The sequence below is a fragment of the Microtus ochrogaster genome, linkage group LG5, assembly GCF_000317375.1.
Source record: "Microtus ochrogaster isolate Prairie Vole_2 linkage group LG5, MicOch1.0, whole genome shotgun sequence".
In the NCBI taxonomy this organism is placed as follows: domain Eukaryota; kingdom Metazoa; phylum Chordata; class Mammalia; order Rodentia; family Cricetidae; genus Microtus; species Microtus ochrogaster.
The window spans coordinates 65,286,257-65,308,641 of NC_022031.1; the positions used below are offsets into that span (position 1 = coordinate 65,286,257).

At 36.9% G+C, this 22,385-nt stretch overlaps 1 protein-coding gene across 1 annotated transcript in view; it reads left to right on the plus strand.

Moving 5' to 3' along the window:
- Mmp16 (matrix metallopeptidase 16) overlaps positions 1–22,385 on the plus strand; it is a 200,130-nt gene that overhangs the window by 113,841 nt on the left and 63,904 nt on the right. The window contains exons 5-6 of the mRNA XM_005362340.2: positions 19,481–19,642; positions 21,523–21,734. Coding sequence (XP_005362397.1) covers positions 19,481–19,642; positions 21,523–21,734 — 374 coding nt within the window. The remainder of the gene's footprint in view (positions 1–19,480; positions 19,643–21,522; positions 21,735–22,385) is intronic.

A 22,385-nucleotide genomic window follows, 5' to 3' on the forward strand; every position in this document is an offset into this window, starting at 1 on the left:
AAGAAGAAGAAGAAGAAGAAGAAGAAGAAGAAGAAGAAGAAGAAGAAGAAGAAGAAGAAGAAGAAGAAGAAGAAGAAGAAGAAGAAAAAGAAAGCATGTATTATCTGTGTCACTCTCGGTCTGTATTAATGAACTCAGAATAGTTGTTTACAACTCAGACTCCTTACCTGTGTGTTTCATAAATTCTATTCCTTTATAGCTCAGTAGCACTGGATTGTGCATTTGTACTATATTTTTGTTTTCCATTTATCACATGATCAACACTTTTAATTTCCTGACTATTGTGAATAGAACAACAGTGAACATGAATGGCAAATATCTCCGAAGTATTACTATAGAGTCCTTTGGGAATATAATGATTGGTATTGCTGGATTGTATGATATATCTGCTTCTCAGTTTGGGGAGAACTTCAGTAATGATTTGCATAAAGGTTTCACCAGTTTGCACTCCCACCAGCAGTGAATAACTGTTCCATTTTTTCCCCTATCCATGCCAGTATTATTTTTAGAACTACTTCAAAATTTATTTAATTCTAAGAACCATTTAAAAAGTGGATATTCAGCTCTTATACTTTCTCCTATATTGAACTGAGCAAAATTATACTTGGTACTGGAAAATTAGCCATCTTCCCTAAGGCTAGTGTATCATCTTTCTTATAGAACAAATGTCGAGAGAGCTGCAGCTTTGAATTGTAACTGCAATTAGTGTGGACCCCTAGTGTCTTCATAAAACAACAACAACAACAAAAACTTCTCCATTAATACTCCACTCGATATTATTGATACCCAATTAACCATCCTCAAAGATGGCCACCAGTGATCAAACCTTAGTCATGGCACCCTGACTCACTGTACACTGGATAACATCGGTCCTCTCTAAAGAAAATAAAGGAGACAATAGTAAATCACTCCACAAAAAAACCCATAAATGACAATTTCCAACCTAGGCAATCTTTTTTCTTATCAATCACTGTGGAAGTAGTCATATGTCATGTTAAAGGTTGCCTAGGCAACATCTGAAATGAATGAACCAGGTGAGAGCTTCTCCAGGAACAAGTCTTATCAGAAGCTTGAATGAGGCTTAATGTACCTACTCAATTATTTTGATAACTCTGCCCCACAGATATCACTAAAATATCCATAGATTATTAATATAGGCAGCACAAAGCTTTCCTCACATTCCTAATCCTTGAAATTATGAAATAATGACATTTCAGTTAAACTGATTTCGTATTTAGAAATAAATCCATTACCATTGTACTTATTTTTTGAATCCAAAAAAATGAATAAAAACCTATACCTAAAATATTTCCTACCTTCTCAAGCACAAAAACTCAATTCCATCACAAGCAAAATCTGTTATTTTCCACATAAATATCAGTTCACATGATTTAGTAACACACATACACACACACAGAGACACAGACACACACCCTGTTTCTCTGCAGCTGAGGTAGCTCCTGGTAAGTAGCATTTTGCTATCAAGTTAACTAAGAAAACAAAACAGGGAAAGGACAGGAGGAACATTTTAAAATATGCAAGGGTGTTTCAGAGGGAAATTCTCCCTCTGAGAAATACAGATGTCTCAAAAGCACCAGCATGCTGTTACATAATGAATAGATGTAGTTCACTTTTTCTTCTTTAAAAGGGACTGGGCCATCTTTGATCACCCAACAGATACTAAAACATAACTATAGACCTACAGGGCTACATGTATAATAGTATTACTATATTATGGTGTAAACATGAAGAAACAGACAACAATTAGTATTTTGTTTTAGAAGAACTGTTTAGAAGTAAGTTATATGTTCAGAGATACTAGAATGTAGGTTGGAGAGCAGAATTTGGACTAGAATATGGGTAATTTTAGTGGCTTTTTAAAACTGGTAAGAAACACTCTGAAGGTTTTGTATAAATGTCTATGTTAATGAATAAGCTGCTTTGTCAGCTGTCCCTCCAAAATGGGCTGCAGATATTGTCTGTAATCAGTTACCCAGAGACACCTGTCCACTAACTGGGTTGCATTCTTGGTAGGGATGCTGTAGAACACACACTTTTTCTCTGAGTTATGAAAACTCATGGAAACCAATGATCCAGGAGCAAGTAGTAAAGAAAGTGCTACTACACTTAGCATCAGCAGATTTTCCTTTTTCACGTGGTTACATTTATGCCTTCATGTTGAGTTTATATGATAGACTTTACCCTACTTTCTGTATTGTGTTTACTATCTCTAATAAATTGAGTCATGTACAAAAAAAATCTGTGTTTTCAAAGACACCAGGGTGGACAAAAACATCTCTATATATTATTTTCCAGCTTGAGTTATTTACTCTAAACTTTTATTCCTTTGAGTATTGTACATGGGTAAACATAGCTACATGAAGAGATATTGTGAGAATTCATTTCTACGGCATAGGGAGAAACCCATGCATGCTAATTTTTATTCCTTTTATTCCAAATGAGAAAACTGCTTTCCAACATTAGGTTTCTTGAAATTAAGGGATTGGTAAGGTGAAGAGAAACCATTAGATCCTGGCATCCATGACTTTTGTGTCTTAGTCAGTACTTTTCATATGGTTTTAATCTATTAGGTTGTAGGAGAAAATGCACAAGTTTACAGTAAAGTTATTATATTAGAGAGATATTTTAATAAAGTCTGTGAAAATCATGAAACAGATGCTTCATTCATTATTTAAAAATCACATGAACATCACACGAGAATTGACAACATATATAGATATACATATACATATATCTATATACACACATATATATAGACATTTAAATTATACTTTCCTTCTAAGTCATGAATCCTAGAAAGTAAACATTATTCAGAACATTTGAAATTCTTAACTGTTCTGCCAACAGAATATTCTGCCAAATCCCAAGCTACAATTGTGGCTTTTCATGTTTGTTTATTTAGGAACGAGCAAGGTATTTTGTTATTTTATTCGGAGTCTTAGGTACATAATATGTTGTATTAATCACAACTTAAAGTTTAAGTACATCTATTATTTTAAAAAGAAATCTTTCATTTCCATTTTTATCCTGCTGTTTCAGTTTCAGTGTTCTAAAGACAGATAAGGAAGGCACTTAGTGACACCACATCCTATTCCAAGATCCAGAAATAGTGTGCAAAATTTTCTCAGTGAATACCAAGCCTAGCATAAAACTTATGGCTTTATTCATATGTTCCACTTATATATTTAAAGTCTATCACTTTACTAAAATACTTTTGATGAACTGCTCCATCTGACCCCCATTAGCCCTAACTAGACAAATTATCCAATTTGTGATCTTGAATTCTACCTTTTTTATTCATACATGAATGATAATTTGTTGATCAAACTTTCATGTTTCAACTTTGGAACACAAATTTTAGCTTAAATTATTATTCTATAAAAAGAAATGTACAATGGCAAACTCTTGCCACAGAGGTCTTGAGCTATTGATTACCAGATCTAGGTAATCATTATATAGACTAATCCAGTAAAATATGTTGAATTTTTTTCTGTAGTTAAAAATAGTATGATGGAAAGATGCACAAGAAAATATAAAAACAGAAATATTATATGTATGTGTGTGTGTGGTGTGTGTGTGTGAGAGAGAGAGAGTGAGAGAGAGAGAGAGAGAGAGAGAGAGAGAGAGAGAGAGAGAGAGAGAGAGAGAGAGAGAGAGAGAGAGAGAGAGAGAAAGTGGGAGATAGAAAGATAGAAGGAAACCCACTTTGAAAATATATAATTACACTAAACTGTTCAGCTCAAAATTGTTTTGCATTTCATGTAAACATTTGGTCTATACAAAGTAACTTTTTGTAAAGAAAACCAGCAGTCGTAGGTAATGAGAAAACACTTGTACTTCAGAACAACCACAAAAAAACTTATGAAAAGACTCCTCCAAATTACTACTGAAACCCTACATTTAAAAAAAAAATGAAATATCTACCTTTTTATTTTCTTTTGAGAAACTCTTCAGCTTGAGGAAAAGGCTCACCATCAGGAGGTTGGGACAAGACACAATGAAGCAAGGATGTTCTCTATTATGCACGTGTTGGATATCTGTATTACTGTTTGCTTAATGGCTCTCTATAAAAACACCTGACCATAGGACATAGTTTTTCTCTTAAGTAATGAAATTTCCACCCCTAAGCATTAAGTCTATGATATGTGATGGTGCTGAACTAGATAAGTCGGTATGTGGGAAACAATAACATGTTAATTCTCCTTTGTTACACTCTTCACACTGACGTTTATACACTCTCTTGTGAGGGCATAAGTATCTCAGGAACACGCCATTTTGACCCAAGCTTCCTTGAATTTTACTTTTTCTTTATGAAACAGAGCATACCAGAAAGTTTCCAGAGTGTAGGTGAGTACACAGGAACCACAGCATCCTATCTCTGTGTGCATCTTTCTTTTATATATCAGCATTATTTCCTCATGATATATGGTCATAGATCAATCAATATTCTTAGGTGATCTGTGTTTCCTGATTAACACTTCATAATGGGATTTCCACTCTTTCAGGGAAGAGGAAAGGGACTTATTCCATATCCTCACCTGTCACAGAGGTGAGGCTCTGGTCTTTGAGAAAGAAATTAAGTGGGAAGAAAATGAGGGAAGGCTTACATGTTATCAACTAACCATGCATGCACACTGTGTCCTTAGTTCTCTTTAGCTGTGATTATCTCCATGAGACATGGACAAGATAGAGTCCGTTAATGTTCCCCTACAGATGATGAGGAGCGACTACAAGTCCCACTCCTCCCTAAGGACATGTAATTGGTTCACAGTTTGTGGGGTGGAAGACCTTTTCTCTATATGGTGCCCATTCTTTTCTAAACAACACTTAAACCATGCTCCTGTGAGTAACCCTAATTAGACATGGCGAGAGTAATTGTTTGGTTGTTGTCTGACTCTCTGTCCTTAGTTTTCTCGGTCCCCTCTCTGTTGTCAAAGGTCATTACTGGCTGTCTACAAAAAGTTGAAAGAGCGGGGCTAGACTAAGACTTTTTACCAAATTTCTAATTTTCTAAGGTATTTTCTAATTATTTGAAGTAAATTCTCCCAGAAAAAAAAAAAAGGAAATTTACAGTATACCATTGGAAAGAAATTTATCTATAAAGGTAACAAAAACTAAGGAGGCAGAGAAGTAAGAATATCTTAGTATTAAATCATATATAAACCATAAAAAATCCATCTGAGCTGTACTTCCACAACAGCAGTTTCTTCAGTGTCAGACCAGAAAGTTCTCCTCAGTGTAAAATAAAACAAGCTGTGAGTGCTTGAACTCTCAAGCTAAGGTAACAGTTATTTTGTGAACATAAGCATTATTTTGCCAGTGACTCTTCTAATATTCGGGCAGTCCCAATCTCCAACTTTAAGAAGGTTTTGCAGGGCAAACTGTAGCAGGTAAGTATTTTTCCATGCATGTTCGCAACACTTCCTCTTTCCTATGCGACTTGATCAGCACAGGATAGCCTTAGTGTATATCAGACCCATATCATTATAATTACAACAATCCTTTCTTTTGTGTGAAAAGCTCATGGGGTCAAGAAAGAGGTACTTAATATAACAAAGTATATGTGAGAACTGATTTTTCTATCTATAGATATAAGCAAGTGAATAAAACAGCTTATAACCTGCTTTCTGTCATTTCCTTATCTCCAGCCATAATTCAGTTAAGCATAAATTGGTGCAGAAATGCCAATTTCAGATACTATGTGAAAATAATGTGATATATTAATTTTTGTTTGTTTTGTTGTTGTTTTTGTGTTCTGAGACAGGGTTTCTCTGTAGCTTTGGAGCCTATCCTGGAATTAGCTCTTGTAGACCAGGCTGGGCTGTCCTCAAACTCATAAAGATCTGTTTGTCCCTCCTGAGTGCTGGGATTAAAGGTGCGTGTGCACTACTGCTGCCTGAATGAAATGTTCATTTCTTAAATGGGCAGAATTTTCCAATTATCACTATATCATAATTCTATAATTCTTCAGACGACTTTCAAAAAGCAAGTATGTTTATTTTGGAAAAGTTATTGAAAAATCTAAGTGACATTTTGTGTTTGTTGGCAATAACAAGTGTAAAATGAGACAAATCTACATGGAGTTTGGTCAATAGGGAGTTATCAGTAAGTCATTTTAAATGTGAAAGTTTTTAAGATGTTTTCATTATTCTGTCACTTAATAATTTTTGCTTTTGTCATTCCCTTCCTCGTTTCAGTCCTTATTCCCTAAGAATTTTGACTTGCTGAGTCAAAATTTGATCTTCGAGAATCTTATACATGTATGCAACACATTTTGATACCATTCAGTCCCTATATGTGCTTGGGTATGGAACCATCCAGTGTAGCACAGGAAACTTCCTAGAGACCACACCTTTGAAGAAAACTGACTCTCTTTTAGAAGCTGTGAGTTTCTAATGCCTTCTTTTTTTTTTTTTTTAGCTGCATAAACTCTCTAACCATACTCTTATACTGAGGTTAAATTACAATGCAGTATTATCATTTGACTCTCAGATATTTTCTCAATATTTATATGATCTGAGAAGTAGTGCTGAAATTTCTTTTTCATCTCAAAAGCTAAATGTTTGGGCCTGAAGAGAGTCTCAGAGATTCAGATGAGTGGTTGCTTTCCCGAGGTTCACGTTTTTGTTACCACATAACAGCTCACAACTATCTAAAACGGCAGCCCTCAAGGATCCAGTGTCCTCATATGACATCTGTGGCACCACACACGTGTGCTGCATAGACAGGCTTCCGGGTGAAACATTTATGCCTGTAAAATGGAGACTGCTTCTTCTTTTCCCAACCACCCAAACCCGAATAATCACACAAAAACATTTATTAATTATAACACTGTTTGGCCGATGGCTCAGGCATATTTCTAGCTAGCTCTTACATCTTAAATTAACTCATATTTATTAGTCTATGTATTGCCATATGGCTGTGGCATTACCTCATTGTTCTCCATGTCTTGTTTTTTTGGTGGCCGTTTGGTGTCTGGTCGACTCCATCTACTCTCCATATCTGTCTCTTCAGATTTCCTGCCTGGCTTTACTCTGCTAAGCCATTGGCCAAAGCAGCTTCTTTGTTAACCAATGGTAATACGATATATTCATAGCATACAGAGGGGAATCCCACATCACATACCCATAAAATAATGTGTGCTTTAAAAAGTTACACTTTTTGACTATTAAGATAACTAATCAGTAAAGCTGTTTGTTTCCAGGTCTGATAAAATGAGTTTAATCCTGAGATTTATGGGAATGAAAGAGAGAACTGACTACTCTAGCCTTTGAATGTGCATTGTAGCACTTGTGTGCACTTGCACGCACACACACACACACACACACACACACACAAATAAATAAATGTAACAAAAGGAAGTTAAAGAACATCATGCCTGATTTGTCACTGGACCAAGTGAGGGACAAATATCTCTAATCATTGGATGCAAATGTGTTTAAGTGTCATGTGAGAATTTCCACAGATTCTCAGTTTCTCTGAGAGTTTAATGTGCTCAAAAGAAGTTCATACTCATTGAACTCAACTCTCAGGTCCTTAACTAAGAATAAAAGTCTTCGGCTAGGCATGCGAGTAGGTGCCGGGAATCCTAGCATTCAGAAAGAAGAGGCAAAAAGATTAATGCAAGTCTGAGGCCAGTCTCCTTAACAAAGTGACTTCAAAGACAACTGAACTATATAGAAAGGTCCTAGATAAATAGATAGATAGATGATAGATAGATGATAGATAGATAGATGATAGATGATAGATAGATAGATAGATAGATAGATAGATAGATAGATGATAGATAGATGATAGATAGATAGATAGATAGATAGATAGATAGATAGATAGATAGATAGAATGATAAAAAACTAAGGGGAGAACAAAAATCCTATCATGCTCTTTGGCATCTATGATACCTGTATTTTCGGGCACACATTATAAAAATCGTTCATGTATTATAATAAGTTGCTTATTAATAGTTTGCTAATATAAATATATCTTTCTGTATGCTAGGTCATTAGTAGCTTTTAAACCATTTTATTTTGTGGTTGCTGTTTTGGAAGTTATAGTGCACATTAGCAGGATTACTAATCAGATAATACTTTGTATTATTCAAGTAATGACATATAAAATAATGCAAATCAGTTCCTGGGAAGTAGCTTTTGTGAGTTATTATATGATTATGGTTGTCTGCATAGCTGTGAATATTGATTTTCTTTGTACTAGCCACAGAGAGGTAAGCAAGCCTTTATGATGGTCCTTGCCAATCAGACTAGGATGCCCTGGGGAAAACCAAGCACAAATAACCTGCCCATGAATAAATAAGATAGCACATTAACTGAGAATGTCCTAGAAGCTTAACTAAACTCAGCTGAAGAAGAAAAACACAACTTGTATTTATTTCAATACTGCGCTCCAATTAACCATGTCTTTCTTCTTTTCTAGCAAGATTTTTCTGAACTAAGACAATACAGAGCTAATTGACTACAAACTTCATAGCCACACTGTAGCCTAAATGAATAATTAGCATATTTTAGCCTTTATTATCCAAATGTTTTCATAAGATTTCCACTAAAGAAACCCAACTTAGACCTTCGTTGCTCTAATTAAATTGATTTACTTTACAATGTTTATTTAACTTATTATTTTCAGTTTTATTATCTGTATAGGTTTTTTAAACTTTTTACTGATTTTTGGAAGATTTATTAGGTGGTGATTTGTTTACCTCGTATTTTAATGTTCAATGTTTGATTTTGCCTAATTAGTACATACTTGTAGCAGGTTTTGAAAAAAAGGTCATTCAGATAGCGCCTATGATTTAGGAAATGTTCTGAAATATTTTTAAGTAAAACCCATACACTGATTCTTTATTCCTGTTAATGCAATATGGGTTCCATTACTGTAGAAAAAAATCTTGCTGCAGCCATACTTGTAGACTTAATGAAAAGAGAAAACAACATACTGGTCCCTCCACCCCCTCTACTTTCACCTCCTCCTCCCCTCCTCCTTGTCCTCTTCCTCCTCATCATCCTCCTACCTGTCCTATTCTTCTTCTTCCTTTATGAAATGAATAACCTCTGCCGTATTTCCCCATTACCACAATGTTCTGCATCACTAAAGGCCCTGAATCAACCGAGTAGAGAACTCTGCACTGTCATGAATTATGTCAAAGTAGTGTAAAGCTTCACTAACAAAATTCATATGATGAAGTTGTAGCTCCCAGTGTCTAAGTTGTAGCTAGAAACCCGGGAAAGTAGATGTCATTAGATGAGAAGTTGAGCACAGGATCTACTTGTTGAGGTGAGTGTCTTTGATTGATAACATAGTAAGCCTTTGTTTGCCTAGTTCCCCAAAGCTGCGTTGTCTCAGAGAGAAGGTCACAGTAAGCCAGGAGAAGTGAGTGCCCTGTCCACAACCAACCATGTCACCTTTTGATCTCAGATTTATCCCTTCACAATCTGTTAAGAAAATAAAAAAAAGCGTATAATTTTCAAACTGTCTACTTTCGAGCCTTTTGTCATAGTAGAGTAGGCAATCTGAAACACATATTAAATTTGAATACAATTCAACTTTAATTAAATGAAGAAAACAAATACTACAGACTTTTAGAGGGAGCTATTACATGCCAGCAGTATCCTCTGAGTAGGCGAAATGATAGTTTGGCCCTTTTTTTTTCTTTTTGTAAGACCTGGGGGAAAAAGTGAAATACACATTTCCAACATACCAAACTCATGATCGTGATGCTTGTCTGCATGGGAAATTCTTGTTTCTATTGTTTGATGTAATTTTTGTAACTAACAATCTACTAAAACCTCAGCTTCTTTACTTTTAAATTCTTAGTAATAAGATATACCATGTGGGCAAATAGATGAGAAAATACAAATAGAGCGTAGAGCGTTTGGTACTCTACTTTGAACAAATAACTACTGACTTTAGCTTTTCACTGAAGAAACTAGCTGTGAATGTAGTCACTCAAGACTAAGAAACACATTCTGTCATATCCGTACTCTAAGCACTGAAAAATGTTCTATTAATCAAAATGCAGTGATGCGCTTTTAAATTTACATTCAGTATCTTAAATGTAATTCAGCATTTTAAATTTAAATATTTAAAAATTTTCAATATTCATCTTCATTAGTCATTTAATTCACAGGTAAATATTAAAACACCAGGAACTATCAAAGTTTTATAATAAAGTTGTTAAATTATTTACAGACATGAGAGAAACAGAGAAGCAGAGCAAGAGAACTGAGTTGGGTATTTAGAGAAGGCTCCGCAGAGAAGATAACTGGAATTTGCTTTTAAAGATAGTAACCGCAAGTGGACAAATAAGATATGTAAAATAGTAAAAAAAAAAAAAAGAAGTTCTAAGTTTCAGTATATTTTATAAAAATACGCAAAAACATGCCAAATTCATGAAACTCAAGTACCAGAGATAGTTATGTTTATTAAACTGCACATAGGTGACCAAAACATAAAAGTATAAGCTAGGAAGTGAGAAATTTAAACCTTAGGTTCTTGCTTACAATTGAACAGAACGCAGCATCAAGTTATGGAATAAAACAGAATAAGGGATCCAATGATGTGGGTACTACAATGTTTAGTAAAGCTTATAGACATGTGTTTCCATGAACTTATATGTATGAAGTTCTTTATAATCATTCACTTTTATTCAGAACATGTCATTGGTGAAAGCAACTTCTAAAAATGCATGAAGTTGTACAATAACTTAGGATAAAATATAGACATAATTATGACAGGAAAATTACAAACAATGCATTATCCCTCATAACACTCCATTTAGCATTCCATATGGTGTTGGAATACACAAAAGGAAAGGGATCAGAGACACAATTGAAAGACACACACAAAACTCAAAATCTCGCAAGAGCAGCAAGTGCTATTTCTGCACTGAGAACAGAAAGGCTGATTTCTCCTTTGTTGCCTGCTTGTCGATACGATCAGGCATATTACAATCGAAAAGCCTAAATAACGTGAGAGAATGGGACACTGCCGGAGCAGTTATTATATCCAGCGTTAGCAAAGAGGTCTGGTGCATTCTGATTACCCAAACCTATTATGTGCCAACAACTTTTGTTCCTCGCAGAACTCAAATCACAGGGTGGTGCTGTATTTAACAACTTACCCTTTTAGATGATTGTGAAGCGGCCCGTGGTGTTTAATCACATTATTGCCAATCATCAGCAGAATGGTAATGGGGGAGACTCGGCCAATGTTTCTGATTAAAGCGTCATGCTTGTAGAGCAGGTCAGAAGTTCATATCCTAATTCTGTTAACTTTCTTTCTAAAACCTTATTTCCTCATTCTGCGAGGAATTTCTCTAGTTCTATCCTGAAAAATCAGGCTGGCGGAAAACCTGAATAATTTCATGACCTATTCCTGAAGTCACTTCATTTTGGCCATCATAATCTATTTGCTGTTCGGTGTAGTTATTTTATTTTATTCCTTTTACAAGCTAAGAAAAAAAGTGACCAGGAGACTCTTTCCCTGTGAGATCTGAAGTGTCTTTTATAATTTAGCTAGGCCAGTGGCCAACAGCTTAGTGGATGGCTGAAAGCGGTTTTCATCTGCCCAAGTACAGGGCGGTTGGGTCCCACATGTTTACCTAGGCACCGGGCTCCTGGCATTTCTTTTTCTACAGAAGGCAAGTTGATACACAAGGTAAAAACCACTGAAGATTGAATGGGTTTTTTTTTTCCTTTTAGAGAAAAAAAAAGGGGCAAGACAGTTATTGGGACTTCTGCCTAAGAGGCTGTATCTGTCTTGCCACATGAAGACACAGAGAATTCAAAGCTACATGGACCTCACAGTCCTGAGCTCACATTTAACCAGCTGTTGGCTGTAAAAGTTACTGTCATCTTTTGGGATTTCTGCTCATAGACTGGCTACCTTGAGTTTCGCTACTCTTATGTTTATTTTATCTTCGTTTACTTAAAAGTTACGCCCATGGGGAGAGTTTTCTTTGACTTTCAGCCCACTAATAGAGCATTCAAGCCAAAATTCCTCTATTTTTGCCCCGGTTGGGTATGCTTGGAAGCTGGTCTACCACTGGCCAGAAACACTTACTCTTATTTGGAGGAACAAATTTGTTGTTTTCAGATTTTGTGATTTTTTTAATTATAAAGGTGTTTGCAGTTGGAGTTAGATATTTTCCGTCTAAAAATTATGGGTTTTTTTTCTTCAATGCCTTTTTCTTGACTGGAAATAATTGTTGATGGCATAATTCTTCAGAGTCTCTCAAAATTGCATACCTGCAAACACACTCCCATACCACTTCAGGAATGACTCTGTTTTTCTTTCTGCTTCTGGAACTATAATACCCCCTGAAGGTATGTTCCAATACGTTCCCACTCTACATGACTTCCATTTTAAAACCTCTTTTCTTTGCTAACCTTGCAGACGTTTTTCTCTCATTCCTTGTTCTCTGTAATCTTTGTGACTCCTATAAAGAAATGAAGCATGTCCTTCATAACATATAGTTGTCTTTTCTTCCGTGTCTCCTGTATGTTATCTGGAAACATAAACTTTTACTGCTATTCACTGAGAAAAAAAAGGAAGTAGTAGGTACTATTGTTCTATTCTCTTAAGCTTCCTCTGAGCAATGCTTTCTTATCATTTTCTCATAGAGTTATTGTTACCTTCTAGTTCTTTGCAGGGTATCTAGAGGAGCATTGCAAACCACAGTTAGGTGAAATTTATATTCCTATTTTTAGCACTATATTTCAAATTAGTTTTCTACTGCCAGATATGTTCTGTTCTTTCAAACTCACTGAGATATTAAATATCTGCTTTAGGGCAGCCAATGCCTTCAGAATTATCGAAACTCAGATAAGTCATACTCAATATCAGTCTTTACTCAAAATATGCAGAAAATACGTGAGCAGAGAGTAACAATAAAATATAACCATCGCTGAGTGCGTGGAGTGTTGCATTGGGCTGTGGGAGTGTGAAGGAAACAGCAGACCATAAGGCTCTCTGACCTGAGAGCAAAACCCCATAGAAAAGGAAATTTTAGTCTGTGATAGAGAGCAATTCTAAAGAAATGAGGATCCGACACCATATAGGGGAAAGGACATTCAAGAAAGGAGACAGTTTAACAGAGACCCTAAAGACAGAACTGTTACAAAAATCTTAAAAAGAGCCTCTCTGCCAACACAAACTAACTCCAATTAAACCGGATTAAGCAAATGAAAAATGCCCACGTTTAATAAATTCCTTGCTCTCGAGTGGCCAGGAGTGTGGCAGGGGGAAGACAGAGAGGGAGAACATGTGCAAAACTGGAACTACTTGTTCCTTTTTCTAGCTTGGGGAGGGGTCAAGACTTGGTAGGCTTCCTGGAGGTAAAGTCTGGCCCAAGGCAACTTCCAAGGGGAGAGGGCCCAAGATTGAGCTTTCTGCTCCATTGGCACCCCAAGGATGGATGCCAGGGATTGGGGTGACGCTTCCAATCATCCCAGAGTCCTTGGATATAGGGGCATCAGCTCAAGTCTGGCTACTTCCTGTGGGTATGGGGCAACATGGGAGAGAGGAACCTGGGAGTTGGGCTCACGCTCACTGAGAGGCGTGGCTGGAGCGGCATCCAGTTTGCTGTCATCCTGGAGTCCACAGGCAGCTGTTTTCTGAGGGAGATGAGAAGGCAGGTGGCTAGGAGAACAAAATATTGTTATTATTGCCCTATGAAATGGGGCTAGCCATGGGCTGGGACACAATAGCAGATAAAACCAGATTTTAGTTGGCAGGTGTCCTTGATCTAGGAGAGTTGCCACCAATGGTGAAGTCCCAGGAGCTGTTGCAGGTGTTTGGTGTTGTCTGGAGAGCGCTTTGTGAGTTGGTCTTAGCCCAGGCAGCAGGGGTGACTGTAAAATATGCTTGAAAATGGGTGGGGTTAACAAAAGGCTCTGGAGACTGTTAGTTTTTATACACCTGAAACCTGTTAATCTTGAACTATGAAGCCTGTTAAAGAGGCATACCTGTCTGTATTTTAGCAGGACACTTCACAAATAAAATAATTAGCAACCAGTACCTTCAAATGCCATTAGACAGATCTGAGAGGGATAAATGCACAAAAAAATGATACAGTATTTTAGCTACACAGGCAATCCTAAGTCCTCTCTTTGGTCTTTGGAGAACACCAGTCTTAGAAGCAGTGCTTGCCGTTAATTGCTGAGTACAAGAGGCCCAAATATTTTTTCTGTGGGGGGAATATTAATCTGCCTGTCTTGGCCAGATGAGAAGATCACTTCCCCGAGTGAAGCATCCAGGAAACTGAAGAGGTAGAAGGCTGCTTTTTCCTGTGTGGGTTGCTTTTCCAAACCCAAAAGTCTTCTGTCTTTTTGAAGGAGCTAAAGGTGCTGCAGAAGCTGGCATGTCTGTGTTAGAAGCACTTTTGTTAAAACGCCATACTCCCAGATATGAAAAGGCACTTGAGAACTAGATACCATTACCTGTTATTTACACTCGGCATATAAGCTAAATTTAGGCATGTGTTTGATCCAATGAGTTATAGTTTACCAATGCTAGTAAATGTAAGAAGGTTAAAAGGAATATTTTAATAAGTCAAAGAATGTTAGCACATGTGAGTACCCTTACCAAAGATGGCAGACTAGCACATGAGGGTACCCTTACCAAAGATGGTGGACTAGCACATGTGGTTACCCTTACTAAATATGGCAGACTAGCACATGTGGATACTGTTGTTTCTTTGTGGAACTACAGTTCCCAGTGTTCTCCTGGACACGGATTCCCAGAAGCCTTTGTATTCCCCCTTAAAAAGTGAGAGCCACCAAGCGCTCTTCCCTTTTCTTTCTCTCCCCACCTCCCCTGCTGTATCTGCACACCTTTTCCTGTTTGTTGTTACCCCTTCCCCATTAAAAGTGAACCCACGTGGGATCACCGCATCTGTGTTTTCTTCCTCGCATAACGTCTTTACCCTCTAACCCGCAGACAAGAAAACCAGCCAGGAATTAAGAACAAGAGATACCATTACCAAAGATGGAGGAGAGGTTAAAATGGCTGCTACCTATGCGTTTGTATTTTTCCAGAGCTGCTGTAATCTGGAGATATAAGTTTTATTGATCTTAAACAGGCACACATGCACACAGAAATATAAATCAAGCACATCACAAAAGCACATTTACACAGTCATACTGTGGCCACATCATTTTAACAGACAAATAAAGCACTTTTAGAAACCTGTGTCAGTTGACCAATTTAAAATCCCTGTGTATTTAGTCCTCTCAGAGAAGCAGAGCAAACAGCCATAGGGGGAGGGGCCCATAGTGAGACAAAAGGCAAACAACTTAGAGAAGCAGGGAGAGGGGAGCAGAACAGGGCTGTGGAAGCATGCATTTAGAAACAGCAAATTTACCACAGGGCAGGGCACCCTGACTGCTCTTTGGACTGGAGAAGGAGGGGGAGAGGAGTGCGGGGAGGGGGAGAAGGATGGGAGGAGGGGGAGAAGGGTGGGAGGAGGGAGAGGGAAATGGGAGGCTGGGAGGAGACGGAAACTTGTTTTTTTTTTTTTTTCTCCCTTTTCTCAATAAAAAAAAGAAAAGAAAAAAAAAAAGAAACAGCGGGCTTTTGGAGAGTCGTTAATTTACATTAGATAGCCCCAATTTAAAGGGACTTTTTTTTTTGTAAAAGGCCACCAAAGGGCATTTCAGGAATAGGCTTGGAATTGCAATAAACCTACTTTAAAATCTATGCCCAATTGTGTGGCTCAAGTCTATCACAGCACATCCACCAAGACAATCCTTGAGCAGAAAATGGGGCTGTGAAAATTGAATGGCAGACATCCCTGGCCATGTGCTCTTCACCTCAGCGAAAGACCCTGGTTTTCGCCACATGGGTCAAGTTCTGGTGCAGACCACAACTTCAGCGAACCTGCAAAGCGAATGAGTTACCCCGGGAACCCTACTGCCATAAGCAAAAAGGGGAACTCACTGAGTGAAGCTGCTCTTGCCTGGCAGAGAGGGCACGCGGGAAGGGCATTTTCCAGCATGCGGCCCTGGGCCCGTGGGCAAAACAGACCCTTTCGGTAGGAAACCTCCATCTGTTAAGAAAAATAACTCCAATTAAACCAGATTATACCAAATCAAAAAAGCCAATGCTTAATAAATGCCATGCTCTCAGGTGACTGGGAGCATAATGGGGGGAAGAGAGAGATGGAGGGTACAAGCAAAACCTGAAACCTAGCAAGCCTAAATAGCCTGTGGGAGTGGTCCTGACCCTCCCTGGGGAGGGATCAGGATTTGGCTGGCTTCCCAGGAGGAAGAGTCCAGCCCAAGGCAACTCCCAGGGGAAGGGGACCTGAGATGGAGCTTACCACTCCATTGGCGCCCAAGGATAGATGCCAGGGACTGGGGTGACGCTTCCAATCATCCCAGACTCCTTGGATATAGGAGTGTTAGAGGGCTGGGGGGTCTCACTTTCAACCAAACAAGAACAAACTTATATTTCTCTAACTTGAAAACATTCAAAGAAGGAAAGAAGAGATATTTTTGGAATGTCAGGGCAAAGACTTGTGTGCCAATATTCTTAGTTATATCCCCAAGGATAAGGGATTTCCTGGTAGACAATGGGGAAATGATAGAGACTTAAATAAAAGCAGATATGAAAAGTTATCTTTTCTGCCACAGCCCATGTTTTTATCTCTGTATCCCTTCCATTAATTTTTTTGTCATTGTCATCAGTCAAGTTCTTTGGTTTTTCTTTAACTTACTATAAACTGTTTATAATCTCTATATTTGAAGACTACTTATTTAGTCCTCTTCCCTCTCAACACTCCTGTAGTATTACAGGATACTCCTTTCTGTCTGTCCTCTGATTACATAAATTGCTCTCTCTCTCTCTATGAATATCTCTCTCTGTCTCTCTGTCTCTGTCTCTGTCTCTCTCTCTCTCCTTCCTTCCCTCCTTCTCTCATCTTTTCTGAAAATTTTATAAGAGAAGTTATGAGTTAATCATCATTAATATTCCCTTGTTAATCAACATTATATGTTAATTTTGACAACAGAGAATGGAGTTTAACTTTACTATACTTTCTTTTACAGTCCTTAAACCTGTTCTATTCTCTATATTATTTTGGCCACAATGTCAGTTTTTCTCCTCCATGCTCCTCTAGAAGTACCAGAATTGTGGTATGTGTCATCCTCTTTTCTTTCTATTTTTACCTCCGTATCTCTTTCTGTTGTGTGAATAGACCCTTGGGAGACATGAACAAAAAGCTGCTCATTCCAGATAGGAAGTCGACTACAGATCAAAGCAACAGTGTTCCCAAAGTGTAGCCTGGTGAACCATTGATTTTGAGGAAGTTTCTTAGAAAAGAAGAAATAACTAAAACAGTAGCATTGACAAAAGACTATCCCAGCATAGGTGATGACCCTTAGAAGCTGTAAACAAGACCTCATTGCATAATTTGCAGGCATGTTGATAGATGCCATACTTGCTCTGAATTTTTCTCTTTAACCTCATTATTTCTGCACTTTGATATGGTCCATGTCATTCTTGTACTATATGCTTTCCTTGTTTACCTTATTTCAATCTACTCTTCTCCACAACATAAATGTTGTGAAGTAAATAGTTTGCTTGCTGGTTTGTTTCTTTTCAATTTTGCTCAGTATTTTATTTTCAAAGCCTATGAAAGAACCTAAAACACAGTAGATATAACTAAAGCATTGTGCATGAATTAATTACTTTGTGAATGAGGCTGCCTTCACATTGCCACATTGTAAAGCTCAGGAATGGCTGTATGCATGTAGTTTACGTTATTGATTAAAAGTAAGCACTCAGCAGGTGGCTTGAGAGACATCTGCATGTTTATTTTGCCTTACTGTATGACAATGAAATTCTTATAAACTATCACTAACCCTTTTCTGATTTACTAAATGGAAATTAATAATAATAATAATAATAATAATAATAATAATAAGTGACCAAATCACGTAAAGTTTGCTAAAATGTTGGTAAACTCGTTGAAAAAAAATCTACAGGCGACTAAGCTAGTATTTTTCCATTGTAGTTACTATGTGTTATTTTTTCTGTCATAATTTTTGTTATTAGTTAATTTTATAAGAAAAGAAGATAAGTTTGAAATTTAAGTTTGAAAATGTTCATTATCATTTCTGTTTTTAAAACGCCTTGAAATTTTTACACCAGTCTCTAGTCAATGTTTTTCAAAAATAAAGTGATGCTCAAAATGTTTCAGTGGCTCCTTCATCCTCAGTGTGTCAATATTACGTGAGAATTGGCCGCTTGACCTCTTTCATTTGGAGACAGGCTACTCTGCAATGGAAATATTCTTGCTTATTTTCCTACTTTGTGTCAAAAATATATCGTTCTCAGAGGGGGCTCATTCAATCGTTTTATATTGTGTAAAAGAGTTTTTAAGGGTTTTTTCCTGAAAGTAATGTCTATTGAAATTTTCTTCATTTATAACAAGTCCTCCAAGGAAAGTGTTGCCCTTCCTCTCCAATGTCTTTAATCATTTCTCTGGGAAAATGCAATCCTTAGAATTTCAAGTTACGTGTATGAATCCTAAGACTTTAGAGATTGAGACAGGAAGTCCGTGAGCTGAGAGTGGGCTTAGGGATACAGAGTGAGATCTGTCTTTAAAAAGAAAATAAAAAAGTTAAAGAAGTATGAAAATGAAGAGGACAAAGGGGGGAAATGAAAGAAAGTATGAGAAAGTAGAATGACCAGAATATTACCCCAAGACTTCTCTTGAATTTATATTATATGGACTATATTATGTAAATCCACCGAGGTAAAAATTCTCAGTGAGAGAACAAAGTTTGAAAGTAAATATATTTTGTTCAGATAATCTATGCTTTGATTAGAATTGGTATTTATTAAACTAATGCTACGACTGTAATTAGTGTGATGGGGAATAAATGGGTGATTTAAGTTACAGTGTTCCTTTATTCTTGGGTAGCAAGGTGTTAGAACTCATGAAGGAGTCACAATAATATGGGTCTAACTTGTAACACTGTATCTGCAGGATCTTCTGTTCCAGACAAGCAAATCCTCTGTTCCTTGTTGGTCTCTTATGTAAAATGGGGTTTGTACATTTGCTCTACTTTGTATTATTGCAAAAATTATGTATTATGATAAATGTAATGGCTATAACATTTTAGCCATTAGCAATTATATATTTTATCTTATAGTTGGAAAGATACTTTAACACCAGAGATACTGGATTTTTATATTGCTGATATATTTTTTTTAATTTTACTCTCTAAGCATCTGTAATTTCACCGTGACTATCATTCATCTCAATACATTAAAGCAAATATTTGCCAGTAGGAAAGCCAGTATTAAAATCAAACTGACCATTGGTGTAAAGGTCCTTTTATTTTCCTGGGTTAATGTACTGAAAACACTAAGTTGCTGTTTTTGATTCCATGGCTATCACTTGCAATAATCTTAATAATAATCTATTCTCTTCATTTGGCAGGAAATGATTTGTTCCTGGTAGCAGTTCACGAGCTGGGTCATGCTCTCGGGCTGGAACATTCCAATGACCCCACTGCTATCATGGCGCCATTTTACCAGTACATGGAAACGGACAACTTCAAGCTTCCTAATGACGATCTGCAGGGCATCCAGAAAATATATGGTAGGTTGAACTCTTCCTGCTTCCCTCATTGTATGTGGCAACAGGAAGTCATGTGCATTTTGATTTCCTCGGAGGTAGAGTCTTTAAGCATATAACACCGAGAAAGACAGAAGAAAAGTGTTCTGCTGTAGTGGCAAAATTCCATCATTCAAGTTGTATTGGCAATAGTCCCCCAAATCTTAATATATAGATTACTAGAAAGACTTAATCACTGATGGAGCTTTCTTGTTGTGTTTAGTGGAAACTCATATAAATCTCTAATAATATAGACATATAAAATTTAGGTAGTAGTATATTAAAATAAATATATAAACTCATAAAAATAGTTAAAAGTACAAAATGTCACATAATATAAGGAAACTTTCCTATCCATTGACAACTGCACTTAGTGTTTAAAATTCCTCTTAATTCTAAGACAAGCTATTTTTGAAGATCAAGAAAATAAGTTACGCAATATAAAAATGTATTTACCTCAAAGGTATAAATACTTAGTCAGGATGAATGTCAACAACAAGGGAAAGGAAGCAAATAAGTGGCCAAGTTTTATCAACAGATTGCGTGGATTACACTTCTAATATTCTAAACTACACTTCTCGTTTGGTAGCATTTTTTACTTATAGGGTTAATTCAGAAAATGCAAATTAAGAAAAAGGGAGGTTATCATGCATATTTACTGTGACCATATCTTTCTTAGTACAACCCATGACCTTTGTAAAGACATTCATTTCACATATTATTAAGATATTGACATTCATAATTTACCAATACCAGATATTCTTTGCAAGACTGCGGAAAGAAAGGTTTCATTTTTATGATGATAAGTGTGTGCTATCAGTCTGTCAACAGTCTCTATCCAGAAGGTATGATTTACATCTTAAACAGTGTAATTCATGAGCACATTAGTTTTCAATTTTAATAGTGTAGTCATAAACATTCTCTTAGGATTAAAGTAAACTTGAAATTTGATTGGATATACTGATATATGTCACAGACACAAATCCAAAGAGCTTTGATATTGACAGAGTTATCCATTGCCTGTGTGTTATCAGAAATTTTTCCCATGTGTTTAAATCAAAGACATCTCTTTCTCATTACTTCAAGAATTAGTAGTCTAGACTGAGGGCTGTGAAAGAATATCCATCCCATATCTAAATATTAAGTGTGAACAACTCTATTTATTAAAGAGAAAGCACATCAATCCCTTGAGGAATGATGGCTAACATCTGTTGCAAATTACATGAGTAAACTTTGGCTCGACTTGGAAGCCTCTATTCAGAAATACTTTACATTAATATTTCACCCGTGGTGTGTTAATCAATGGACACTTTAGATTCAGTATTTAGATGAAACACAACTATTTTTCAAGACATTTCATTAAAATAAAATAGTGAAATCGGTAAAAATTTATAATAGATAGCTGGAGACATATGGTAGAATAACCTCTGGTTTGCTAGTGTTTATCTTAGGAAATATTTTCATAGAATCAGCATCTGTCAAAGTCCAGTTTCCCCTTGAATAAAGCTCACAGTTATTAGTTAAGTATTTATTCTCATATTTGTGTTTTTTCTTCATGAAAAACCTACTTCCGTACTGGTTTTGAGAGAGCAACTTTCCAACAGTGCCTGGGTTAAAATAAAACCAACTAAAAGTTAACAAAGAAATCATAGTACTAGGAGCTGGACTCCAGCCTCATGACTGAGACACCCTTGCTAGGCTTGGGAGGATTTGAGAGTTTGGGTTTTCAAAAATATACGATCTCAACGACCTCTTAGCTTGCCTAGTGTGTGCCCTCTGCTGATCAGCACTTGTTCTCTGTAGTGTATCTCCCAGCACTATTCCAGGTTTAAGTGAGCCAAGCCCTGTCCTCATGTTTTCAAAAGGTCCTCCTGACAAGATCCCTCCACCTACAAGACCTCTACCGACAGTGCCCCCTCACCGATCTGTTCCTCCGGTTGACCCAAGGAAAAATGACAGGCCAAAACCTCCCCGGCCTCCCACTGGCAGGCCTTCCTATCCAGGAGCCAAACCCAACATCTGTGACGGGAACTTCAACACTCTAGCTATTCTTCGACGGGAGATGTTTGTTTTTAAGGTAGGAGACTATGTTTATTTTTTTTTAAGCAGAGATAAAGTGTCTAGTGTCGTTTCAGAAAACAAGGTCTCATTCATTCTGAGCCTACCTTCCAGGCCCTCTCACAGTTAAGAGGTTCAAAAAAAAAAAAAAGCATCCTAAAAAGTACATGCACAAATGGGCGTAGATGTCTAGCAGAAGATTGCTGTGACATTCTATTTTGGGAAAGCACTTATGTCAGCAGGAGCTGAAATGCCTGGAAATGTGAGGTTGAAAAAGTACTGCATGTTATGAAGAGATAAAATAGCAGAATTTAAATCATGAATGGGATCTAATAGCAGTGATTTGCTTCCCAGCTTAGCTACTTCCCAGCGTGCTGTTGCTGGGATGTCTTACTATACAAATCTTAAAACGTCTCTGGAATTTCAGCTGACAATTACTACTTTGCTTGGATGTTTTGCTTTCTTCTTGTTGTCTTTGTTGGAAGAGGGTGGGGTTGTCATTGTTTTGGTTTGTTTTATTCCTTATGTCAGTTTGTTTGGGGTCTACTGTTATCCACCTTAGTTAAATCATTACAGATCCATGGTTTCCACCTGATGGCACTTGTTTTTCCTTAGCAGACTATTTAATTTATATCTTTAATTATAAGCTATAAAATTACTTTTTTTTAAT